General features: G+C 45.8%; 1 protein-coding gene across 2 annotated transcripts in view; it reads left to right on the plus strand.

Moving 5' to 3' along the window:
• Positions 1-21,134, plus strand: part of AUTS2 (activator of transcription and developmental regulator AUTS2) — a 1,210,906-nt gene that overhangs the window by 1,114,774 nt on the left and 74,998 nt on the right. For both annotated transcript variants that reach the window (XM_068968276.1, XM_068968277.1), the window contains exon 6: positions 1,083-1,134. In XM_068968276.1, coding sequence (XP_068824377.1) covers positions 1,083-1,134 — 52 coding nt within the window. The remainder of the gene's footprint in view (positions 1-1,082; positions 1,135-21,134) is intronic.

Consider the following 21,134-nt stretch of genomic DNA (forward strand, 5'->3'; position numbering starts at 1 on the left):
TTTGTCAACATAGCACAAAAAGACTACATTGAGTATCTTCTTTGTCCCCAAAAGCCAGCTCAAGAGTCTGAATATGTTGTATTTCAGATTCTCCCCTTCTCTTATATTTTCTCTAGATTTTTTAACCATTCTATGCTTTGCTTTGTCAAAACATGCATCTCTGTGTGTAAAGTGTGAAAATCAGTGATTTCTTACAAGGATTGGGTAGCAAAAATAGCATAAATATAACTTATAACTTTAAATGTAGATACGTTATCTAATTATCCCATGATGGAGCTGCTTAAATTTTTTTTTTTAATTTTTCAAATTTTAGAAGTACAGTGCTTCTGATACATCATAGCATTTTCCTCCAAACCGACTTTATGTTGATTTTCCAGAACATTAGTGTATAATTTAAACGGGCTTTACTATTGCTGTTTAAACAGGCTTATTTCACTTTCCTGGAGCCACTGTAATAATTAGCAGACACGATTTCTAGAAAATGGAAAGGAAATAATGCTGACAGTGTATATAGTGTCGGCGTATTGGGCAGGTCGGCTGGGTTTCATTTTAACACCAAGGTCATCCTGGTTACCACAGGGGACAAGGACCTCGGGGTCATCAGATAAATCTTTAAAAACGAATTTCAGAGAGTGCTGGACAACACTTTTTAGTGAGGAGAGGCTTAGTGTTAAATAATAGGCATTTCTGGTTTCTGAGAGAAAAAACAGGCATGTCTGCAAATGTGGAAAAAAGTACCGTTTCCAAAATAATGATCTGTCAATGAAATTGCAAAATCATTATGTGAATGAGCTGAATTGCTTTGTGTATCATCTCATAGAAATATATTTTGCACAGATAATATGTCTAATAAGGACACATTTTTTAAATCAGATTTTTTTTCCCCCTTAGCAATAGCTGCACTGCAGGTCTGCCTCATGCAGTCAACCAGCACCACCTTATGGAGGATTGGGGGAAATTACTACTTTCCTTTTCAGGCTTTTCAAAAATGGAGTAAATTGATTTAAAATAATAATAATGATGATAGTGACGACAGTATTCATGACAATGATAACACTTTTCCCCCACTTCTTGTGTTGCAGGCCTCAGATGCCAGCTCTGAAAAACTCTTCAATACTGTTATTGTAAACAAAGGTAAGAACCCTTAAATCTGAGCAGTAGCTTTTATTTTCCTATTTGTTCTGTTGTCTTTGCCTTGAACGAAAGCAGAAAGAACAATGGTCACCCCTTACCATTCTGGAGTTCCAGTTCATAATTTGTATTTTTGCTTGAGACAGAATCTGTGCTTTCATGATGTATCCCAAAACAGTTTATTGTAAAAGAGCACATTGAATCCTTATTTAAATTGATTTGCCTAAGAAATGACTACATCTCTGTGACTTTCATTTAATGTAGGAAGTGATCATGGAGAATAATCATTCTCAAGATGCCTTAACTTTATTGTTAGTTATCAACTCCCCAGCAGTTGGAGAACGATAAATAGCTGGTTTGTATTGCAGACTCTAATAATCAGTACATGTTTAGTATTCACAGGATTATGGTCATAAACCAAGCCTTACTCTGCTGTGGGCTTTCTGTGAAGTTAATAAACGAGCAAGAGGGCAAAATTTAAATACATGCTATTCCATTAATTTCTTCCAAACTGCAGTAGAGACTGAGAGAGGCTAATGATATTGCAGTACATTAAGGGGAAACTTATCTTAAATCACTACCAATAGGTTTCTGGGCAGTTTTCATTGGTTGCAGTATTGTTGGAAATAATTAAATTTAAGGGAATTTCTAATACCAGGTTTTTGCAAAGATGTATTCTTTGAAAGGTATAAATTATATAAACTCTTTGATCTCTTCCTCTCCTCGGTAGAACGTGATGTTTGCATCGTAATGGCTAAATGCAGAATGTATGCTTCCCATCCTGGTCACCTTCTGTGTTACATGGAAGATACTGGCTAGCTTGAACAGGGTTGGGCCTTCATGAAGTGATATTTGAAACCATGTCCACATTCTCCAGTGGCCTTGGCTAGCGTTTTTGCTAGCTGGTTAGTCAGACACATTCCAAAGTGCAGTTATTTTGAGCTCCCCGATTATTTTAGAATTCAAACCAACTGCAATTTTAAATAGTACATTATGTTTAGCGTTCCCTGGAGGTGTGCATGCTTATGTGATTGCTGTTACTCCCAGAATTATTGTCATATTGAATTTTATCTTTTTTTATTGCATAATGGAGTATTCCAGTTTTATATTTCATCGTATATTTTGATGGACTGAAAGTTTGTATAAATTTGTTGTCCATAATGCTAAAAGCCCAATAAAAGAAGGTACATAGCAGTTCATAGCATACAGGGCTCGTATGGGAAAATGTGCAATTGTTTATTGCTTGTTTTGACAAGGGAAGAGGATGGTCGTGGGTCCCTTTAAGACGGGAGGAGGACCCTAAGGCGGACCTGAGGTCCTCAAAAGGAGGTGCTCTGTTTCAGTGACACCCGCCCCACCCCCTTCCACAGGACCCCCACAGCCCACGTGACTGTGTCTATCTTTTGCCAGCTTGCTGGGACAGCTCTGGAATGTGTGTCCCCTCTCTGGGATCAGCCAGCCCTGGCCTGAGAGTTGGCTCGGGGGCCTGCATTGAGGCCCGGCTGCCCTCATGGGGCTGAAAAGCGCCCTTCGGGGCCCAGGAGGAGGGGTGGGTGGCAAGCAGAGCATCTGTGCGTGACCTCCTTCCCTCTGCGTCTTCCCTCTTGCTCCCCCAACCCCGAACCCCTGCCCCCTTTCCAGTCAAACGTCTCCCACATTCTTATTTTTGTTTACTTACAGAGTGTGATTTGTGGCATCTATTTGGTTGTGAATAGTCCTCCTTCTGACAGGGTGCCTTTCTTCTGAGCTGTTTTTCTGGGGTGATTTAGTTGCCTTGAAAGGATTAAGGTTTCTTTGTGTACACTAAAATCAACACAGGCTTTTTTATTTTTTTTCCCCCTAAGCTTTGCTTGGGAAACCATACACAAATAAGCATTTTAGTTGATGGCAGATTATTCCTTTGCCCCTTATTTCCATCAAAATGGCCTTTCTTGGCTCCTCCAGAGTTTCCCCTTAACGCCTTATGCTAATTCCTGTTGGTAACATGAATGACAAGAGCCAGAATCAACGCAAATCCAAGTGGTGCCAAACAGAGGGACTGGTATCCAGCACCCGCCCTCCTCCCTGGAGAGAAAGAGATGAAGCAGGGGGTGGGGCGGGGAGGGAGGGAAGTGCGGGGGCAGTTTTGTTAAGGGGATTAGTATTCACACTGCTAAATATCAGGAAAACAAGTTCCAAAAGACAGGTGCAGGGAGTCTTGCTATGTGCCTGTGGGTTTGGGTCTGTTTTTCACTCGGGTGGTGGCAGTGTTTACCGGATGGATGGTTGACAAGGCCTTCAAGGAACTGTCAGCTTCAGGCGCATCAAGTTCAAGTTCTGCAAAAGCGGCCTGCCCCTCCTGCAAGTCTGCTCTCCCGACTCTGTCCAGTATTCTTAGCCAAGAGCAATAAAAAGCCATGTAAGAAAGGGCAAATTTACACCAGGTAACAAACACCGCTGGGAGAATCCTCAGAGCCTGGGCTTATTGAACAGTCTGACAAGCGTGCAGGGCAGCTGACACGTGTGTGCTCCCCCCTCCAGATGTTTAAAGCCACACACCACCTCTCCCTCTCTGGAGCCCCACTGGGCTCCGGCCTTCCAGAAGCGTGGCTTTAAGCTGCTGGCGAGATTATGCTGCTGAGCCCCGGTGGCAGGCAGATTTGGTCCATAAAATTTCACTGTGGGAGGGCAGTGCTAATCTCACAAGCTGATTGTGGTGGGGGTTTGGTAGGGGCACAGCTTTGATGTTGGGCCCCCCGAGGTCGGGGGGGATGTAGCTCTGACTGAAGCCGCAGGGGTCATGGCTCAAGTCCCATCAGTCTGTTTGTGAGCTGGAGTAAATCGTTTCACCTCTTTAGGTCAGACTTTTCAATCATAGCAGAACGGAGTCCTGGTCCAATGTGTCTGGTGGGGATAAGACAATTAGTTGGCGAGGGGGAGGGGCTGAAACAGAGTAGGCACCTTGAAGGTTTCCTATCCCTCTGCCTCTTTGATCTTGTTCTGATTCTCTCTGTTGTAGAGCCCGTCCTATTTAATAGAGGACTAGGACTAGTAAGATTTTGGTGTTTAGGTGTTCCAAATCAGTACTTCCTTCTGATGCCTTTTATTTCACATTTTGAAAGAAATTAATCAAACGGCACATGCTTGTAGGTATACATGACTTGCTCAGAGAGAATTCAGCTTGTCCAAAGGTGTGGGGAGATGAACCTCCAAAGTGCAAGGCTTAGGGTTGGAAACATTTAAAAAAAAAATAGTAACTTTAATCAAGGTCATGGTTGCTGTATTTAATCTTTATGTGTTCAAATGTTTACAGGATGTTCGTGTGAATTTTATGAATCCTTCTGTCTTTGTAACTCAACCATCTGCCAAAGAAAAAATTGATTTTCCCAATGAGACACACACACACACAGACTGAGTTCTTGTCCATATTTAGTGGGTTGAACTGCTACAGGGGCAACAGGACGTGTACCCCAAATCCTGGACTGTTTATCCTGAAAAGGATCAAACTTATCAGTCAATTCAGTGTGTCCAGCCAGCATTTATTACCCTTCTTTACATATTCTAACGGGTTCCCAGGTGGCACAGTGGTGAAGAGTCCTCCTGCCAATGCAGGAGACACAGCAGACGCAGGTTTGATCCCTGGGCTGGGAAGATCCTCTGGAGGAGGAAATGGCAGCCTGCTCCACTATTCTTGCCTGGAAAATTCCATGGACAGAGGAGCCCGGCGCACTATGATCCATGAGGTCGCAGAAAGTCAGACACAACTGAGAACACACTCACACACCTCTAGGCTCTACTTCTTGGGGATTTTGCCACTTTGATCTACAGGCAGAAATGCAGAGAGTGAGCACTTAGTGGACATGCCCGTCCTGCCACCATCATTAATCTCTTTTAAACTCTGAAGTTGCTCCAGGGTGGAGCTTCCTGGAGGAAAGAAAAGAAGGGAAGCCATGTGTGGAAGGGAGAAGAACAGAAGTCAGGTGCTCTCTGGAGCCCTCTGTGTCCCTGGTGGGGCCATGGTCCAGGTTCGGGGCAGAGAAAAGGCCCCGAGTTGCCTCTTTTCCAGGATCTATCCTGCAGCTGAGACAAGTCAGAGATGAGACAGGACCAGGAGGTGTATTTGACCCCATCACTCTGTGAAAGAGCTGTGCTTCTCTTGAGTAGCTGGGGTGGGGATCGATCCAGGAAGGGCGCAGGGCCCTGATTAGTGCTACCTTCTGCAGTGGGTGAGCACCCCCTGTCTACTGAAACGTGGACAGCAGAGGAGCAGCCACCCACCCGCCTCGGTGAGACTCCCATCTGCCCTGCCCCAGGTCAGCCCTGGGACTCTGGTGGGCACTCGCTCCTCATGATGAGCACCAGATGCAGTGCTGAAACCACCTTGATCTCCCTGACCAGGACTGGCTGGCCTTTCTCAGGCCTCACCGGACCTCCTAGTGGATACACTGGCCTCTTCTTGGGGGTCGATTTTGTGCTGAAGGGTCTCCATGGGACACAGATGAGGTCGGAGCCTTTAGATTTAGCAGGGCCTTTGGGTATCTTTGACAATATGATTTTATCACCAGCGTAGACGGAAAACCAGGCTAAAAAATTGGTTGAGATTTAGATGAGGCAGGAAAAAAGTTACTAAAGATGTCGCTTGTGAATGAGGCTAAGGAAGTGAGGCCCTAATAAAATCTTTTCATGGCAGTGATCTCACTTCACTCATCAAGTTTAGACACGAAGGGGGAATTCTTTGGTTTGGTGACAAGTAAAGGTAAGAGTTACCACCAAGGCTCCTCCCCTAAAATAATTCTGGGCTTTCTGTGTAAGTGAAAACAGTGCAATTGAGTATGGATAGCTTTCTTTAAAAAAAAAAAAAGATGTAGAGTTTAAAATCTAATTATAATAAACATATGGAGACCATTTTACAATTTCTTGTAGTGTCCTGGGTTTCATTGTAAGGAGAACACGATGTGTAAAGCTCATTCCCCACGTGCAGACGAATAAACTGAGCTCATTTTAGCTTCTATAAATTAGTCGCATTTTTGTCTTTTCTTAAATCCTACAGAAGGGAAACTGTCAGTCATTCTTTATTTTTCTTTCTCTGGACCTTTTCTTTTGGAGTTTCAGAGCATTTTCTTGGGTCTTTAGAAGACAGAGATGTCTGATATGAGGAAAATTAAATACTATTGAAGGGTAATTGGTGCTTGATTGGAGACAAAGGACTTGTGAGTGGTTGGGTTTTCCTTCCTACTCCACACTGCAGAGAACATGCAGTCAGCTCCTTTTGTTATGGAAATTGACCTTCCTATAGGAGCCAGACTCTTACATACGGAATTACATTGTTGTATAGATTTATTCCTTGAGACTTCTTGAAAATAGACACCTTGTATTCTTAGTGTGAAACCACCAGGAAGGGTCTAAATATATTCCATGTTTTGAGAAAGTGTTTCCCACTAGATAATTTTCCATTAAATGGTACCTAAGCTCTCGCTGACCTTGTGCATGTAGATACTCAGGAATCCTGGGTACATGTTGGATCCTGTTACTGGAATGTCAGCGCCAGGGATGGAAGATATTCTGAGCATTTGAACTGATCTTGCGCGGGTCTTTGGAGTAGGACTCTCACAGCAGTGCCACTTTCCCAGATAAATTAAAAGGAGACCAGATTCCCAGATCTTGAGCGCCCCTCTGAGCTGGACCAGAGCATTGTTGTTTTTCCGTTGCTAAGTGGTATCCAACTCTTTGCAACCCCATGGACTGCAGCATGCCAGGCTTCCCTGTCCTTCACTATCTCCCTGAGTTTGCTCAGACTCATGTCCATTGAGTTGATGATGCCATCCAACCATCTCATCCTCTGTCACCTCCTTCTCTTCCTGCCCTTAATCCTTCCCAGCATCAAGGTCTTTTCCATTGAGTCGGGTCTTCACATCAGGTTGGCGAAACTATTGGAGCTTCAGCCTCAGTCTTTCCAATGAATACTTAGGGTTGACTTCCTTTAGGATTGACTGGTTTGATCTCCTTGCTGTCCAAGGGACTCTCAAGAGACTTCTCCAGCACCATAGTTCAAAAGCATCAATTCTTAGGTGCTCAGCTTTCTTTATGGTTCAACTCTCATATAGTACATGACTACTGGAAAAACCAGAGCTTTGACTAGAAGGGTCTTTGTCGGCAAAATGTCTCTGCTTTTTAATACGCTGGCTAACAGAGCAGAGGATAGCATTCTTTTAGTCAGATGATTACACGCTACTGTTTATTTTTGAGCCCACTGAAAAGCTCTTCCCTTACTTTATTGATTGATCCCCACTGTTCTTGGAAAGACTTTTCTCCATACTTGGCAATATTAACAAAGACACTTGAATGTTGACCAGCATCAGTTTTCATTCCATTCATATTTAAGTGCTTTGTTTAGGCAGTGATGTAGAATTCGCCTGTCTCAGAAAGTAATCCACACTCATAGTAGACTCTTGGCATTAAAAAACCCATCAAATTGGTTCTGGAGAGTCTTTAATGAGAACCGTTCAGTGACAGAGGGCCTCCTCGCTGGTAATAGCTTTCAAGTGCGTGGGGTCAGCCCGGGCCTGGAGAGTGTCCTACGTGGAGGAAGCCCGTGGCTATCCCATGGCCTCTGGATTATTTCTGGTGTCTGACAACTGCAGAAAAATGTTGTTTTTCTCTGAAAATGTATGTTTATTTAACTAGGTTTCTTTTTGCTTCACAATCTGGATTCCATTCACTCAGTTACCACTCCAATTAACTAACAATTATTTAACATTAACAGTAATTACAGACGCCAGTTAAGCGCCTACAGATGTCAACTGTTAGCTTTGTACCTAATCACTCAATGAAATGGAGAAAGTTCAACAAACATCAATTAGCCAAGCAATTAGTATGAGTTAGGAAAGAGCATGTTATCATGTGTGAGCTGATTCAATTTATTTTATTTTGGCAGTAAAACACACACAGGCGAGCGGCAGTAAGTTCCTCAGATAAGATAAAACTCCATTGTTGTGCAGCTTACATAAGAATTCTTTCCTTGTGCATAAGTCAAATATGCTCTTGCCTGGAATTTATTTAACAAACAAAATTTGTCTGAATTACTCAGAAACCCCAGCAATGCTCAGTCTCAGGAAGCAACTTGGGTGAATTATGAATCCAGTGAATATGCTGTATAAGGAAATGTCAGAATTTTTCAGTGGAGAAACGATCGATTCCCACTCAAATAATCTCTGTGGCTTTCGAATTTTTACCAGTTTATTCCTGAACCTGTTGTGGAGCGGGTGCAACACGGATTTTATTAATTTCATGGTGCCTGAACTTTTTGCTCAGCTGTCTTTGATGTAGCCTGGGGCAGCCACTGAAGTCTGTAACCTACTTGCCCAGTGTATGCTTTAAAAAAGTAGCAGTGGTTCTCAGTTGAAATCAATTGAGGACCCACTTCATGAATTCACCAAGGAGATTCTGGGTCCAAATTGAGAAATTCTATACCCTCTGCCACCCCCAAGCTAATCCCCATCCATAGACTAGACTTTCATCAATTACCTGGGTGCCTGGACTTACTGGGAGCATGTATTCTAAAGCCTGAAACAGTCCATCAGTTAGTGTTTGGAGCTTCATTGTACCTCTAAGTGGAAAGCTGGCCATACATGGCTATGCCTCTGGCTCCTCTCCTAGAAATGCTTTCTTGCCAATTCCTGAAGCCTGTGGGTAGGAGTGGAAGGGGCCAGTCCTTAGTGGGGTGCTCTGTCAGGCCACTGTGGCCATAATGTGCAGAATTCTCCATTTGAGCAAATCTCAGCATTAACTGAATCCAGGAGTTGAATCCAAGGAGTTCCTTGGTGGCCCAGGAGTTAGGATTCTGGGCTTTTCCTTGCTAGGGCCCAGGTTCAATCCCTGGTCCCTGCTTGCAAACTGAGATCCTGCAAAGCCACATGGCCGAAAAAAAAATTCTGTTCAGTAGAATAGCTTAGGGTGTAGAGCCACCATGTTCCATGTGCTTTTCTCTTATAAATGTTTTACCAGTGCCCAGTAGTCTGCCCAGGAATCCAGCACCCAGTGCACTGGCATGGTTGTTCTGGAGAGAACAACCCTTCTCCATCACTTAATAGGGTCTCTGTTTATCTGCTTTGGCATGTTATGCTGCAGAGCTTAGGCCAACAGAAGTCTCATATCAGATGTCAGCTTGCGGACCAGCTGTGGTGCCCCCTTTTCATTATTCTGGTACCCAGCTCAGAGGAGCAGCCCTCAGGGTAGTTATCTTGGTAGAAGGAAAAAAATAGAGACAGAATCATAGAACGTGTCTTCAAGTTTCAGCTTGGTTGTGTTGTCTGGTGTTCCCAGCCATCTAATTGGCCCAAACAAGTCTCTAGGACTTTTCCCACCATGCCGTGCTAAGGTATTCTGGGTTCCCTGGAAGTTAGTAGGAATTTCCCATTGACAGTGGAGGGTCTTACTGACATCTTCATCCTCACCCAGGATGCCCACCACTGTCTGAACAGGTGCTGCCACAAAAGCATCATGGTGACTACATGGCAGCCGGGCTCAGCTGTAGACATCTCTGACTTCCTTCCCTTCTAATAAGACATGAATTTCTCCATATTTCTACTTCCATGCCCATTCCCATGCCGGTAATTGGACCAGTTGTTCCTTTTCAGCCAGATTTTATTAGAAGTAACTTGGGATTTTCCAGCAGGGGCATTTCCCTAGCAACTGATGACATAAGCACAAGGCCCAAATCCATGCAGAGGTGGGAGGGGCGCCTGTTAATAAGGAGTAATGCCCCGTGGGCAGTCACATCTCTGACCCTCGTAAACCCTGTCTTATAGAGGAGGAGGCTGAGAGCACATCATTGCTTTTTCTAAGAGTCCTTTTGAAGAGGGAAATGTCTCAAGTGTACGTGTTAATAGGCTGATGTGGGAGGCAGTTATATTGGGATGTCTTTAAAAGCCACTTGGAAAACATTTTCCCCCTCTTATCTATCACCTCTCACATCTCTCAGAAGAGTAACACTGAAACCTAATTTTAGCCAGGACTACATCATTTTCTCATTATCTGTTTATAGCCGGAAAAGGCTTTTTCCATGGTACGGCTCCTGTCACCAAAAACTGAACCGTACGATTCCTTTGTTTTATATCAGCTTTTGATTCTTCTGAGTGTGGATTGTCTGCTGCTGGACTTCTCTGGTTGACCTCTGGAGTCCTCTTCATCCATAAACTTTATTCACAGACTTGGGTTTGACAAGGAGTCTGCCTCTGAGGTTGGATTTGTCTCCTGTGAAGTGAAGGATGTCAATTTTCATTCCATTGGCAGAAAATGGAGGCCATATTGAATTCTTTCATTCAACAGATGTTACTGAGGGCTGACTGTGTAACAGGCACAGGAGATATAGCCGTGAACAGATCACATTAAGCGTGATAGCCAGAAGCATGAGAGTTTGAACATATTTTAAAATAAGAAAAGAGACTTGAAATAGCTTAATGGGAAAGAAGCTTAAGACTTCCATAGGAGGGAAAGCTGATCCAAGGTGGGCCCTGAAAGGGTCAGCGAGTCAGAAACAGACCAGCCCTCACACTGCAAACGATGTCACCCTTTCACAGAGGGGTTGTGTGGGCACAGATGTGCCAGCTTGTGCTCACTGTGAGACTAAAACCTGCCCCTTCAAGCTTTCCAATGTAAAAATTGATTTGTTTCCCAGGCGGCACTAGTGGTAAAGAACCCTCCTGGCAGTGCAGGAGACATAATGTTCAATCCCTAGGTCTGAAAGATCCCCTGGAGAAGGAAGTGGCAACCCACTCCCATATTCTTGGAGAACCCATGGACAAAGGAGTCTGGCGCGTTGCAAAGAGTCAGACACAACAGAAGTGACTTAGCACACTTAGCAAGCTATTGAAAAGATTTGGGGGAGCATTGTAAAGGTCTGTGTATCACCTATCAATAGGGTTTCTTCTTTGCACATCTCAGTTAGATTTTGCTGCTTAAATGTTCGCCAGGTTGGCAACCTACGTGGAGGTGGTGGGGAGCACCACAGCTTTTAATTTTAGAAGATCCAGGCTCAAGTCTGAGCTGGGCTGCTTGAGCAAATTATTCCTTTGGACTAGGTTTTCCCACTGTTAACTTGAGAAAGCTGGGTGGATTCCTAGGTCCCATCCTGGTTTGAAGGCCAGAGTTTGCTTTGGAGGATTCTGGGTCCTACTAGATGCTTGCTGCTTGTTCTGAAGGAAAGCTATGACAAACCTAGACAGCACAGTAAAAAGCAGAGACATCACTTTGCCAACAGAGTTCCTTAATAGTTAAAGCTGTGGTTTTTCCAGTAGTCATGTACAGATGTGAGATTTGGACCATAAAGAAGCCTGAGCACCAAAGAATCGATGCTTTCAAACTGTGATGCTGGAGAAGACTCTTGAGAGTCCCTTGACAGCAAGGAGATCATACCAGTCAATCCTAAAGGAAATCAACCCTGAATATTCCTTGGAAGGACTGATGCTAAAGCTGAAGCTCCAATATTTTGGCTACCAGATGGGAAGAGCCAACTCATTGGAAAAGACCATGAAGCTGGGAAAGATTGAGGGCAGGAGGAGAAGGGGGCGATAGAGGATGAGACGGTTGGATGGCATGAGTTTGAGCAAACTCTGGGAGATGGTAAAGGACAGGAAAGCTTGGCATGCTGCAGTCCATTGGGTCTCAAAGACTTGGGCACAACTGAGCGACTGAACACCAACAGGTCCTTCTAGAGCCTGAAACTTGTGCAGAGGGCATGGATTTCCCGTGAGAGCTGTGAATGAGACTGTGGACACTTACATTTGGGAGGCATGTACCATGAACTTGGGAGCTAGAACAGGGCTGCAGAAACCTCTCTTTCTCTCCTGGAAGTTCCATCTCTATTGGAAGCACCTGAGAGGCAGGAAGGGGTGGAGCCTCAGGGGAAGGTAGAGGAGAGTGTGAGGCTGTACTGTTTGAACACCAACTGTTAGGTATTAACCTCTCTGTGGAATTAGAATAATAATGTGGAGTCCTCCTCCCCTGCAGGTCAGCAATCGCACTGGTGTTAAAGAGGTGTTTTATCTGCTTAGTAAATGTTTATAAAACCCCCGTGTAGGAGAATCTAGGTGCCGGTTTCTTTGTACTTGACTTCTTGACAAGTGGAATGACTGGCCGGTTCCAAAGCCTGGATTGCTGTGGGTGAGATGCAGAACAGAGGGTTCGATAGCAGAGCGAGGCCCTGCCTTGGAGCCACCCGGAGACAAGCTGGCAAGAGGCGTCCTTTTCTATGGAGTGACTCATGTTACCAACTGTGAGTTGAAATTGAGGCTTCGATGGACCATTGTCCATCATCAAGGGAATGTCACCACCTCACCATCTGCTTTCGGTTGTCAGCAGACTTCACGCACCATGCGGCTCTGCTTCTTCTAAAGCTAACCTGGGCCTCGTTTGACTGAAGCAGTCTTCCTTCCTACTTTTCATTTGCCAAACGGTGGTGATGATACCCACTTCTCCCAATACCGCACTTGTTGTTGGCTGGATTCTAGCTCTCTTCGCAGCCTTGTCCTGTCTGTTGGGGAAAGGTTTGTTTTAAAGAAACAATTGTTCCAGTGTCTTGGCGTGAGTGGATTCAGGGAGGAGCCAGGTTCACTTTATGGTGACCAGATCCATCATGTGTTGTTTTGAGGATTAGGTTTGTCTGGACCGTCACCCTTACTTCCTGAGATTGATGGCTGTAGAAAGTACGGACGTCACAGACGCGCCAACAAGCATCTTAGAAACTGATTCCTGGCTCAGTAGCGGGGGCACTCCCGCTGTGTGCCCTGGGATTGTTGTTCTGTCGCTAAGCCACGTCCCGACTCTTTGCCACCCGTGGACCGCATGCTTCCCTGTCCTTCACTATCTCCTGGAGTCTGCTCAGATTCACGTGCATTGAGTCGGGGACGCTTATGGAATGATAAACTAGAGGCTGCAGGTTTGGTTTTTACTGTTGGCTGTAGGCGCCGCATTGCCCCCATTTAATGACCTTTGCCCCCAAGATGTTAGACATCACGTCAATTTGCTTCTGTTCCGTGTGTAAAGTACAAACCCCTGACTTAAATCGAAGGCTGGGGAGAACTAGTGAGAAGGTGATGCCCCAGCGCCACTGCTGGGGGGCAACTGATATTTGCCTGAATGACCCAGGACCCCTGTTTGCCCGGGCCCTCCTCCCCTGCATCCACAGCGCCCACCTTCGGGTCAGACTGCTGCGTGCTTGCAGCCCTTGCCTTCTCAGGGCGTCCGGGTGGGGGAAAGAGAGCTCTCCGCCTCCTCCAGTATTTGCTCCAGGACAAATCTGAAAACTGCCTACTTGGAGGGTTTTTTCACATTTTTAAAGTTAAGGCCGACTTTCCGGAGCCTGCTCAGCATCCTGCCAGGTATTTTATCTTATTCAAATATCCTAATTGCTGCTCAGGCTTCAGCTGCACATCAGCCTACCACCCAACTGACAAAATAGACCTTCACCTGAGGGCCTCATTATGCTTCCTGCCTGTGCATCAGGCCAAAAATACCTCCCCGATACCTGCTCGACATCCCGGGCTTCCAAGTGACAAACAAATAATTGGGTGAAACAAACCCTGGGTGCCGAGCAGCTGCCATCGGTGTCGGAGCCCAGAGGAGTCGGCGGCAATAACAGTCACGGCGCTGCCTGGTTCGTGTCAGAGCAAATCTTTGAACAGTGGGTTGTGCTGACACCAGAGAATGACAGCTTTGGAAATGGCGTGCTAGTTACCGCGGCGAGAGAGGCCGCTCACGGAGACCGTGACAAGCAGCTGTCATTTCCATACAGGTGAACAACTGACATCCCAGCGCGGGGAGGGCGGCTGGCAGGTAAAGTGGGACTGCGGAGCGAGGAGTCGAGAGTGCTAGGGGCCCTTCTCGTGGGTGGAGACACTGGCCTTGGAGCACTCACGTGCACACACCCATGCACCCAGGTCTTCTGTGTTGTTCCTGTAGAGCTCATCTGAGAAAGGGCTGTGGAATACAGTATCAGCTTTAAAAAAATTTTATTTTTTAATTTCTTTTTGGCTGTGCTGGGTCTTCATTGCTGCGTGTGGGCTTTCTCTAGTTGCAGCAGATGGGATCTCTTCTCTAGTCGCGGTACATGGACTTGTCACTGTGGTGCCTTCTTTGTTGCGGAGCACAGGCTTCAGGAGTTTTGTCTCATAGACTTAGCTGTCCCAAAGCACGTGAAGTCTTTTGTGAACAGGGATCAAACCCATGTCTCTTGTGTTGGCAGGTGGATTCTTAACCCCTGGACCACCAGGGAAGCCCCCAGTGTCAGTTTTGAGGATATGACCAAGGCCGGGCTGCCAGCCCAGTGCCCAGCCTGGCATGCTTAAAGAACATTTGCAGTTCAAATCTACGCCCTCCTCACCTGCTTGATGTGTCATGGTTGGTTTTCTAACCCAGTACTTAGTTCCGTAGACTCTCAGTTTCATAGTCTCTGCTGATAAGGAGCTAACTTACCACTGAAAGGAATAGATCAGATGGAATTCAAGTGCAGGATCAAGTCTAGATAGTCGTTCTCAAAGTGTGGTCCCCGAACCAGCAATACCAGCATCCCCTGATGCTCTTAGATGTGCAGACTCTCCTGCAGCAGGAATCCCCAACCTCCAGGCCGTGGACCGGTTCCTCCCGTCAGATCAGCGGCGGCATTAGATTAGAAATAAAGTACACAATAGATGTCATGCACTTGAATCATCCTGAAACCACCCCTCCCTCCCACATGTGTGTGAAAAACCTGTCTTCCATGAAACCAGCCAAAAAAGCTTGGTCCCCACTGCTCTACAGGATCAGAAACTCGGACTGTGGCCCAGTAGGCTGCTTAGACCAAATCTTCCAGGTGCTTCTGATGTGGGTGAACCACTGGACTAGATCAGGAAAGCACGTTTGCTGGTAAGGTTTCTGTGAATGCTCAGATAACCCACAAATCCCTGGGTGAAATCCATACTCCTCTTGACCATGGAATAAGTCTGTTTTTCATGGGCAGCTTTATATTTATTTATTTGTAATACCAGATACAGTGGATCTGGTGAAAGTAACCATGTGGCCCTCCCATTGAACTCGGCTGTTGTCTTTGCCTTGGATTTCCATGCCCCACTCTCCATAGCGTGGTGGACAGGACTCCTGAAAAGGGTCCTGTTTAGGTGCAAGGCCTATAGTCAGCGCTACATGATGACCTGATGCTCTCTTATCTAAGTGGGATTTGGAACCATGACCCTGGGCCGGTGTTTACACCATAGCCCGCTGAGCTAACTTACTTAACTGCTTCTGAGAGACAGACTGTTCCATCTAGTTCCTGGCTGGCAAATACTGGCTGGCCATCTGTATGAAGGGTCATCACAGCACGAAATACCCACATCGTGCACAGATGTGCCATGATGATAAGTAACTTATTTTGTAAACAAAGTGTCATGTAAATTCTTTTTAAAATTTCAATAGCCAGGAATGTAGAATAATGGACAGCAGTGTTTTGAAATATTTTTTTTCCCTTTCACGCAAAATATTAGAACATTTTCAGACTATAAAATTATCTCTTAAGTTGGGTTCCCCCCCACCAAATGTAGTACCTAAATATTAAAGCTTTTCCAGGTTTCCTTCAAGGATACTGTTTGTCCGTCAGTCGTGTCCAGCTCTTTGGGACTGCATGAACCATAGCTGCCAGACTCCTGTCCATGAGATTTCCCAGGCGGGAATACTGGAGCTGGTTGCCATTCCTTTCTCCGGGGATCTTCCTGGCCCAGGGACTGAACCCATGTCTCATGCATTGCAAGCAATGAAATGTATGTAGGAAAGTAAATTCAGTATTACCACATATCCACATCAGGAGCTTTAAAAAAAAAAAAATGACGTTGTCAAACTTAAGGATAGATAGCATTAGAATGAATGAATTCCCAAATGTACCCATTATCCAGATTTGTATTTATCAAGATTTTGCCATGATTGTTTTATGTGATAGGATTTTCAAAAAAATATTTACTTGCCTGTGCTGGGATTTAGTTGCAGCACGTGGGATCTTCCATCTTCGTTGCGGCCTGCCAGATCTTTAGTTGCGGCATGTGAGATCTAGTTTCTCAACCAGGGATGAAACCCAGGACCCCTGCATTGGCAGCATGGAGTCTTAGCCACTGGAACAACTGGGGAAGTCCCAAGTTATGGGAAGTTTTAAAGCCCATGTCAAGTATCATGTCATTTCAGCCCTACATACTTCAGTGCACATCTATTTTTTAAAAAATTTTTTACATAAACAGTAACAAAGCAAATGATAATTCCCCAGTGTCATCACTATCTCTTATCCCATCTCTCTGATTGTCTCACAAGTGTCATTTTGCGTGACCTATTCCATCAGAATACAAACCGGGGTCGAGTCCTACTTGTCTTAATTGAGAACCGTCCACCCTCTCCCCGGCCTCCCATTCGCTTCAAGTCAGTGACTTAATGCAGAAACCAGGTCAGTTGCTCATTAACCATCCCACATTCAGGAAGCCCTTGTGGCATCATTGAGTTTATTCCCCAGTCCCATGTCTTTGCTGCAAATGGAAGTTGACCCCAGAGCTTTGACCAGATTCAGGTTAGACGACTGGGGAAATAAACCCCGTAGGCGTCGCCGTGAGCTTCGTGTTGCCTCACGTCCGATACTCACAGTATGTGGATGACCAAGTGCTAGTGATGCCAGGATGGTTCAGGAAGTTCAGGTTCGGCAGCTAGATCCCTGCATCGTCAGCATCCCCCTCAGCCTTTCATCTGATGCTTTCTGTATTACTGATCCTTGCCTCATCCAGTATTCCCTGAGAAGTGGTAAAGCGGTGGCTTTTCTACCATCCTCCACATTTATTGGCTGAAATTCTGTGCAATGAGTTTTCCTTCATCATCTGGACTTCTTTGAAGTGAGGTGGAAGTCACTCAGTTGTGTCTGACTCTTTGCGACCCCATGGACTGTAACCCGCCCGGCTCCTCCATCCATGGGATTTTCCAGGCAAGAGTACTGGAGTTGCCATTGCCTTCTCCAGGGAATCTTCCTGATCCAGAGATCGAACTGGGGTCTCCTACATTGCAGGCAGATTCTTCACTGTCTGAACCACCACTTCTTTGAAGGTGAAAGTGAAGTTGCTCAGTCGTGTCCAACTCTTTGCAACCCCATGCACTGTAGCCCGCCAGGCTCCACGTCCTTGGGGTTTTCCGGGCAAGAATACTGGAGTGGGTTGCCATGCCCTTGTCCAGAAGATCTTCCAGATCCAGAGATCAAACCCACGTCTATTATGTCTCCTGCATTGGCAGGCAGATTCTTTACAACTAGCACCACCTGGGAAGCCCAAGTTTACACACATGTGTATAAATTTAAAGTCCTTCCCGTCTGTCACAACTCTGCTCAGATGCCACACCCTCCAGGAATCCCTCTATCCTCCCAAGATTTGAACACTTGGCCCACTCTTTCTTACTAAAATCTCAGATGCAGCTGTTATCCCTTCTTTGAACTCTCACCCCATTTTGCATTAACCAGCAGGGTGCTTTGTATCCGATAGGGGCTCAATTTCTGATGGCTTGAACCTCAGCAAATTGAAAATGCAATATCCTAAAAATGACTTTAAACCTTGAGGTTTAGGTTGTAACCGGAGAGTCTGATGAAAGAAAATAAGGAGAAGTCTGGACCTCACTAGATCTGTTCAGCCCACTTGGCCTTCTTATTAGAGAATCTGATGGTCCCAGGTGGGTATCTTCCAGAAGAGGAGCAGGAGGCTGCCCACGTGCTTTGATTGCTGAGAACAGGCCAGGGGCCTCCCTGTGCTCACATGGTAGCCCAGCCACGTAAGTGTCTCGCGGCGAGAACACTGCCCTGTGGCTGTAGGCGCAAAGCTACTGCGTGTGCCCCAACTCCCCAGCCTCCCCGTCTTCAGTCTTGCCACTGGGCCAGCCCAGTCTCCAGTTTGGTGAATTACAAAATGAGTCTTGTTGGGACTTCCCTGGGGGTCCAGTGGTTAAGACTTCACCGTCCAGAGCAGGGCCTAAGGGTTTGATACTTGGTCAGGGAACAAAGCTCCCACATGCCTCCGGACCAAAAAACCAAATATTGTAACAAATTGAATAAAGACTTTTAAAATGGTCCACACCAAAAAAAAAAAAAAACGGGGGAAAAAAAAAGCCTCTTGTTGACAACACAGTTTCTCAGTCAGCCCACACCATCTGTAGTCTGTTTGGAAAGAAATACCGGGTCTGCATTTCTAGCCTGGGAGCGCTGATGGAGACGCTGGGCACACCAGAGCAGCAGGGTTGGGTCTGTCATCTGCACGGTGTCACGGCAGCTTTAGTGTGGCACTTACCTTCACCTCTCATGGCTAGGCTTTGTATAGTTAAAGAACTGGAGCGTTATACCGATGCCTGGTTAAAAGTAAACGGGAGTACATATATACAATGGGAGATTACTCTACCATAAAAAAGAACGAAATTGGGTCATTTGTAGTGACGTGGGTAGACCTAGAGTCTATCATGCAGAGTGAAGTAAGTCAGAGAAAAATACCGTATATTAATGCGTATGTATAGAATCGAGAAAAATGGCACTGATGAACCTATTCGCAGGACAGAAATAGAAATGCAGAGGTAGAGAGCCAACTTGTGGACACAGGGCGGAGGGGAGCGGCTGGGACAGACCGTACGGACATGTGCACACTACCCCGTGTAAACGAGCTAGCCAGCAGGAGGCTGCTGTGTATAACACAGAGAGGCCAGCTTGGTGCTCAGTCATGACCTGGAGGGGTGGGGTGGGTGGAAGGCTCAAGAGGGAGGGGATAATGTATACAGAGATCCGATTCACGTAGTACACCAGAAATGAACATTGTAAAGCAATTGTCCTCCAATTAAAAGCATAAAAAAAATTTTTTTTAAGTAAACAGGAGAAGCTCAAAAGGAATGATAGGACAGCAGAGAGGACTGGAAATCTTGGTGATGTTATTGAAACTGTCCCCTCTCTTTTTGAGAGTCTTCCCTGGTGGCTCAGAGGGTAAAGCGTCTGCCTGGAGTGCAGGAGACTGGGGTTTGATCCCTGGGTGGGGAAGATCCCCTGGAGAAGGGAATGGCAACCGACTCCAGTATTCTTGCCTGGAGAATCCCATGGAAAGAGGAGCCTGGTAGGCTACAGTCCACAGGGTCGCAGAGTCAAAGACACGGCTGAGCAACTTCACCTCACCTCTCTTTTTGAGTGTCTAGAACCTGTCGCTTTATGTTACGAAACGATCCTTGGTGTTGGGGCATGTATTTGTACAAGGCAGGGAGAGGACATGGGTTTGCTGGTGCGAGAGCACTGGTTGGCTGGTTCTTTTTAAACCCAGAGCCCAGCCTTGAGTTTTGGGTGGCAGAAGTACAAGAAATTCCTGCTGTTCATCCATTTTCATGGAGCTGTCTTTTCCTTGAAAGAGCCTCAAACGTTTCCCAGCCATTCACACCTGATGCTGGTCGTTGGCTCTGTGTGCCAGTCCGCCTCTGGGCGATGAGGCCTTTCTGGGCAGAGTATCGCTGTCAAGCCACTTTCATTCTTTTCTATGTAACAAATACGTATAACAAAACAGAAACAAACTCACAGATCCAGAGAAACAAACTAGTGATTCCCAGTGTGGAGAGGAGCAAGAGGAGGCAGGGGGCTAAGAAGCACACACTGCTGTGTATAAAGCCAGTAAGCTACAAAGACACATTCTCCTGCACCGGGAATAGGCCCAGTAGTTTATAATAACTTTAAAAGGAGTGTAATCTCTAAAAAAAATTTCGAATCACTGTGTTGTGACCTGAAAATAACGTGATGCTCTAAACCAGCTATACCTCAATTTAAATAGAAGAAGAAGAGATGGGAAAAGAGTGCAACAGAGAGCTGTCTCACTTGCAAAGTGCAGCTGTTCCCATGGCACTATCGCCTCCTCTGACTCCCCTGGCGCCTGAGAGGGCGCTGGGTTCTTGCCTTCCTCCCCGCGGGCCTCCAGAGTCAGACTATCCATCCGAGCTCACCCCCGACCCCTGTCTTTGCCCCCTCCAGCAGCCTTTCCTTGTCTACTTTTCTGCTTATTTCCTTCCATCTTTTAAGAATAAACAAAGCTTAAAAAAACAAAAAATAGCAATAACAGCAAAAATATAAATGATGACTGTAGCCCTGCTGTTGCTTTAGGACCTTGAAAAAGAGTTTTAAAAATTTATTTTACTGAAGTATGGTTGATGTTGTGTTAATGTCTGCTGCATAGCAAAGTGACTCATTTATACATACATATAGAGAGAGACACACACACGCATTCTTTTTCATATTCTTTTCCATTATGGTTTAGCACAGGATATTGGCTATAGCTTCCCAGGTGGCGCTAGTGGTAAAGAACCCACCTGCCAGTACAGGAGACATAGGAGATGGGGGTTCGATCCTGGGTCAGGAAGGTCCCTGGAGGAGGGCATGGCAACCCACTGCATGCCTGGAGAATCCCATGGATGAGAAGCCTGGAGGGCTGCAGTCCATGGGGTCACAAAGAGTCGGACACGACTGCAGCGACTCAGCATGCCTGTGCTATTCAGAAGGACCTTGTCGTTTTTCCATCCTGAACATAATAGTTTGAATCTGCTAATCCCGGAATTCCCAATCCATCCCTCCCCTACCCACCTCCCCCTTGGCAACCAGAAGGCTGCTCTCTGTCTCAAACACTCCCTTTTTGATACCTTTGTCTTATCCCCTCTTGTAAAATGCCTTGCATCTGCATCTCTTTTGACTTTGTAACTTGCTCTCCAGACCAGGACACATTTGAAAGGGAAACAGACTGCTATTAATGATGACTTTGAGACCACAAGCCTAACCGTGGACTGTCCATGCACACCAGGGTTTGTGACCCCTTGCTTACAGTCCAAGTTCTTCACAGTCTGTGGAAGTGCCCTAATGGCTTAGTTGTGGCTGCTAACATTTACTGAGTACTGGAGCCTGGCTTTGTTCTCATCACTTTGCATGGATTAACTCATGGGACCCTCAGGCCCTTTCTAGGTAGACAGTATTGTTCCAACCACTT

This window comes from Capricornis sumatraensis, chromosome 3, assembly GCF_032405125.1.
Source record: "Capricornis sumatraensis isolate serow.1 chromosome 3, serow.2, whole genome shotgun sequence".
In the NCBI taxonomy this organism is placed as follows: Eukaryota; Metazoa; Chordata; class Mammalia; order Artiodactyla; family Bovidae; genus Capricornis; species Capricornis sumatraensis.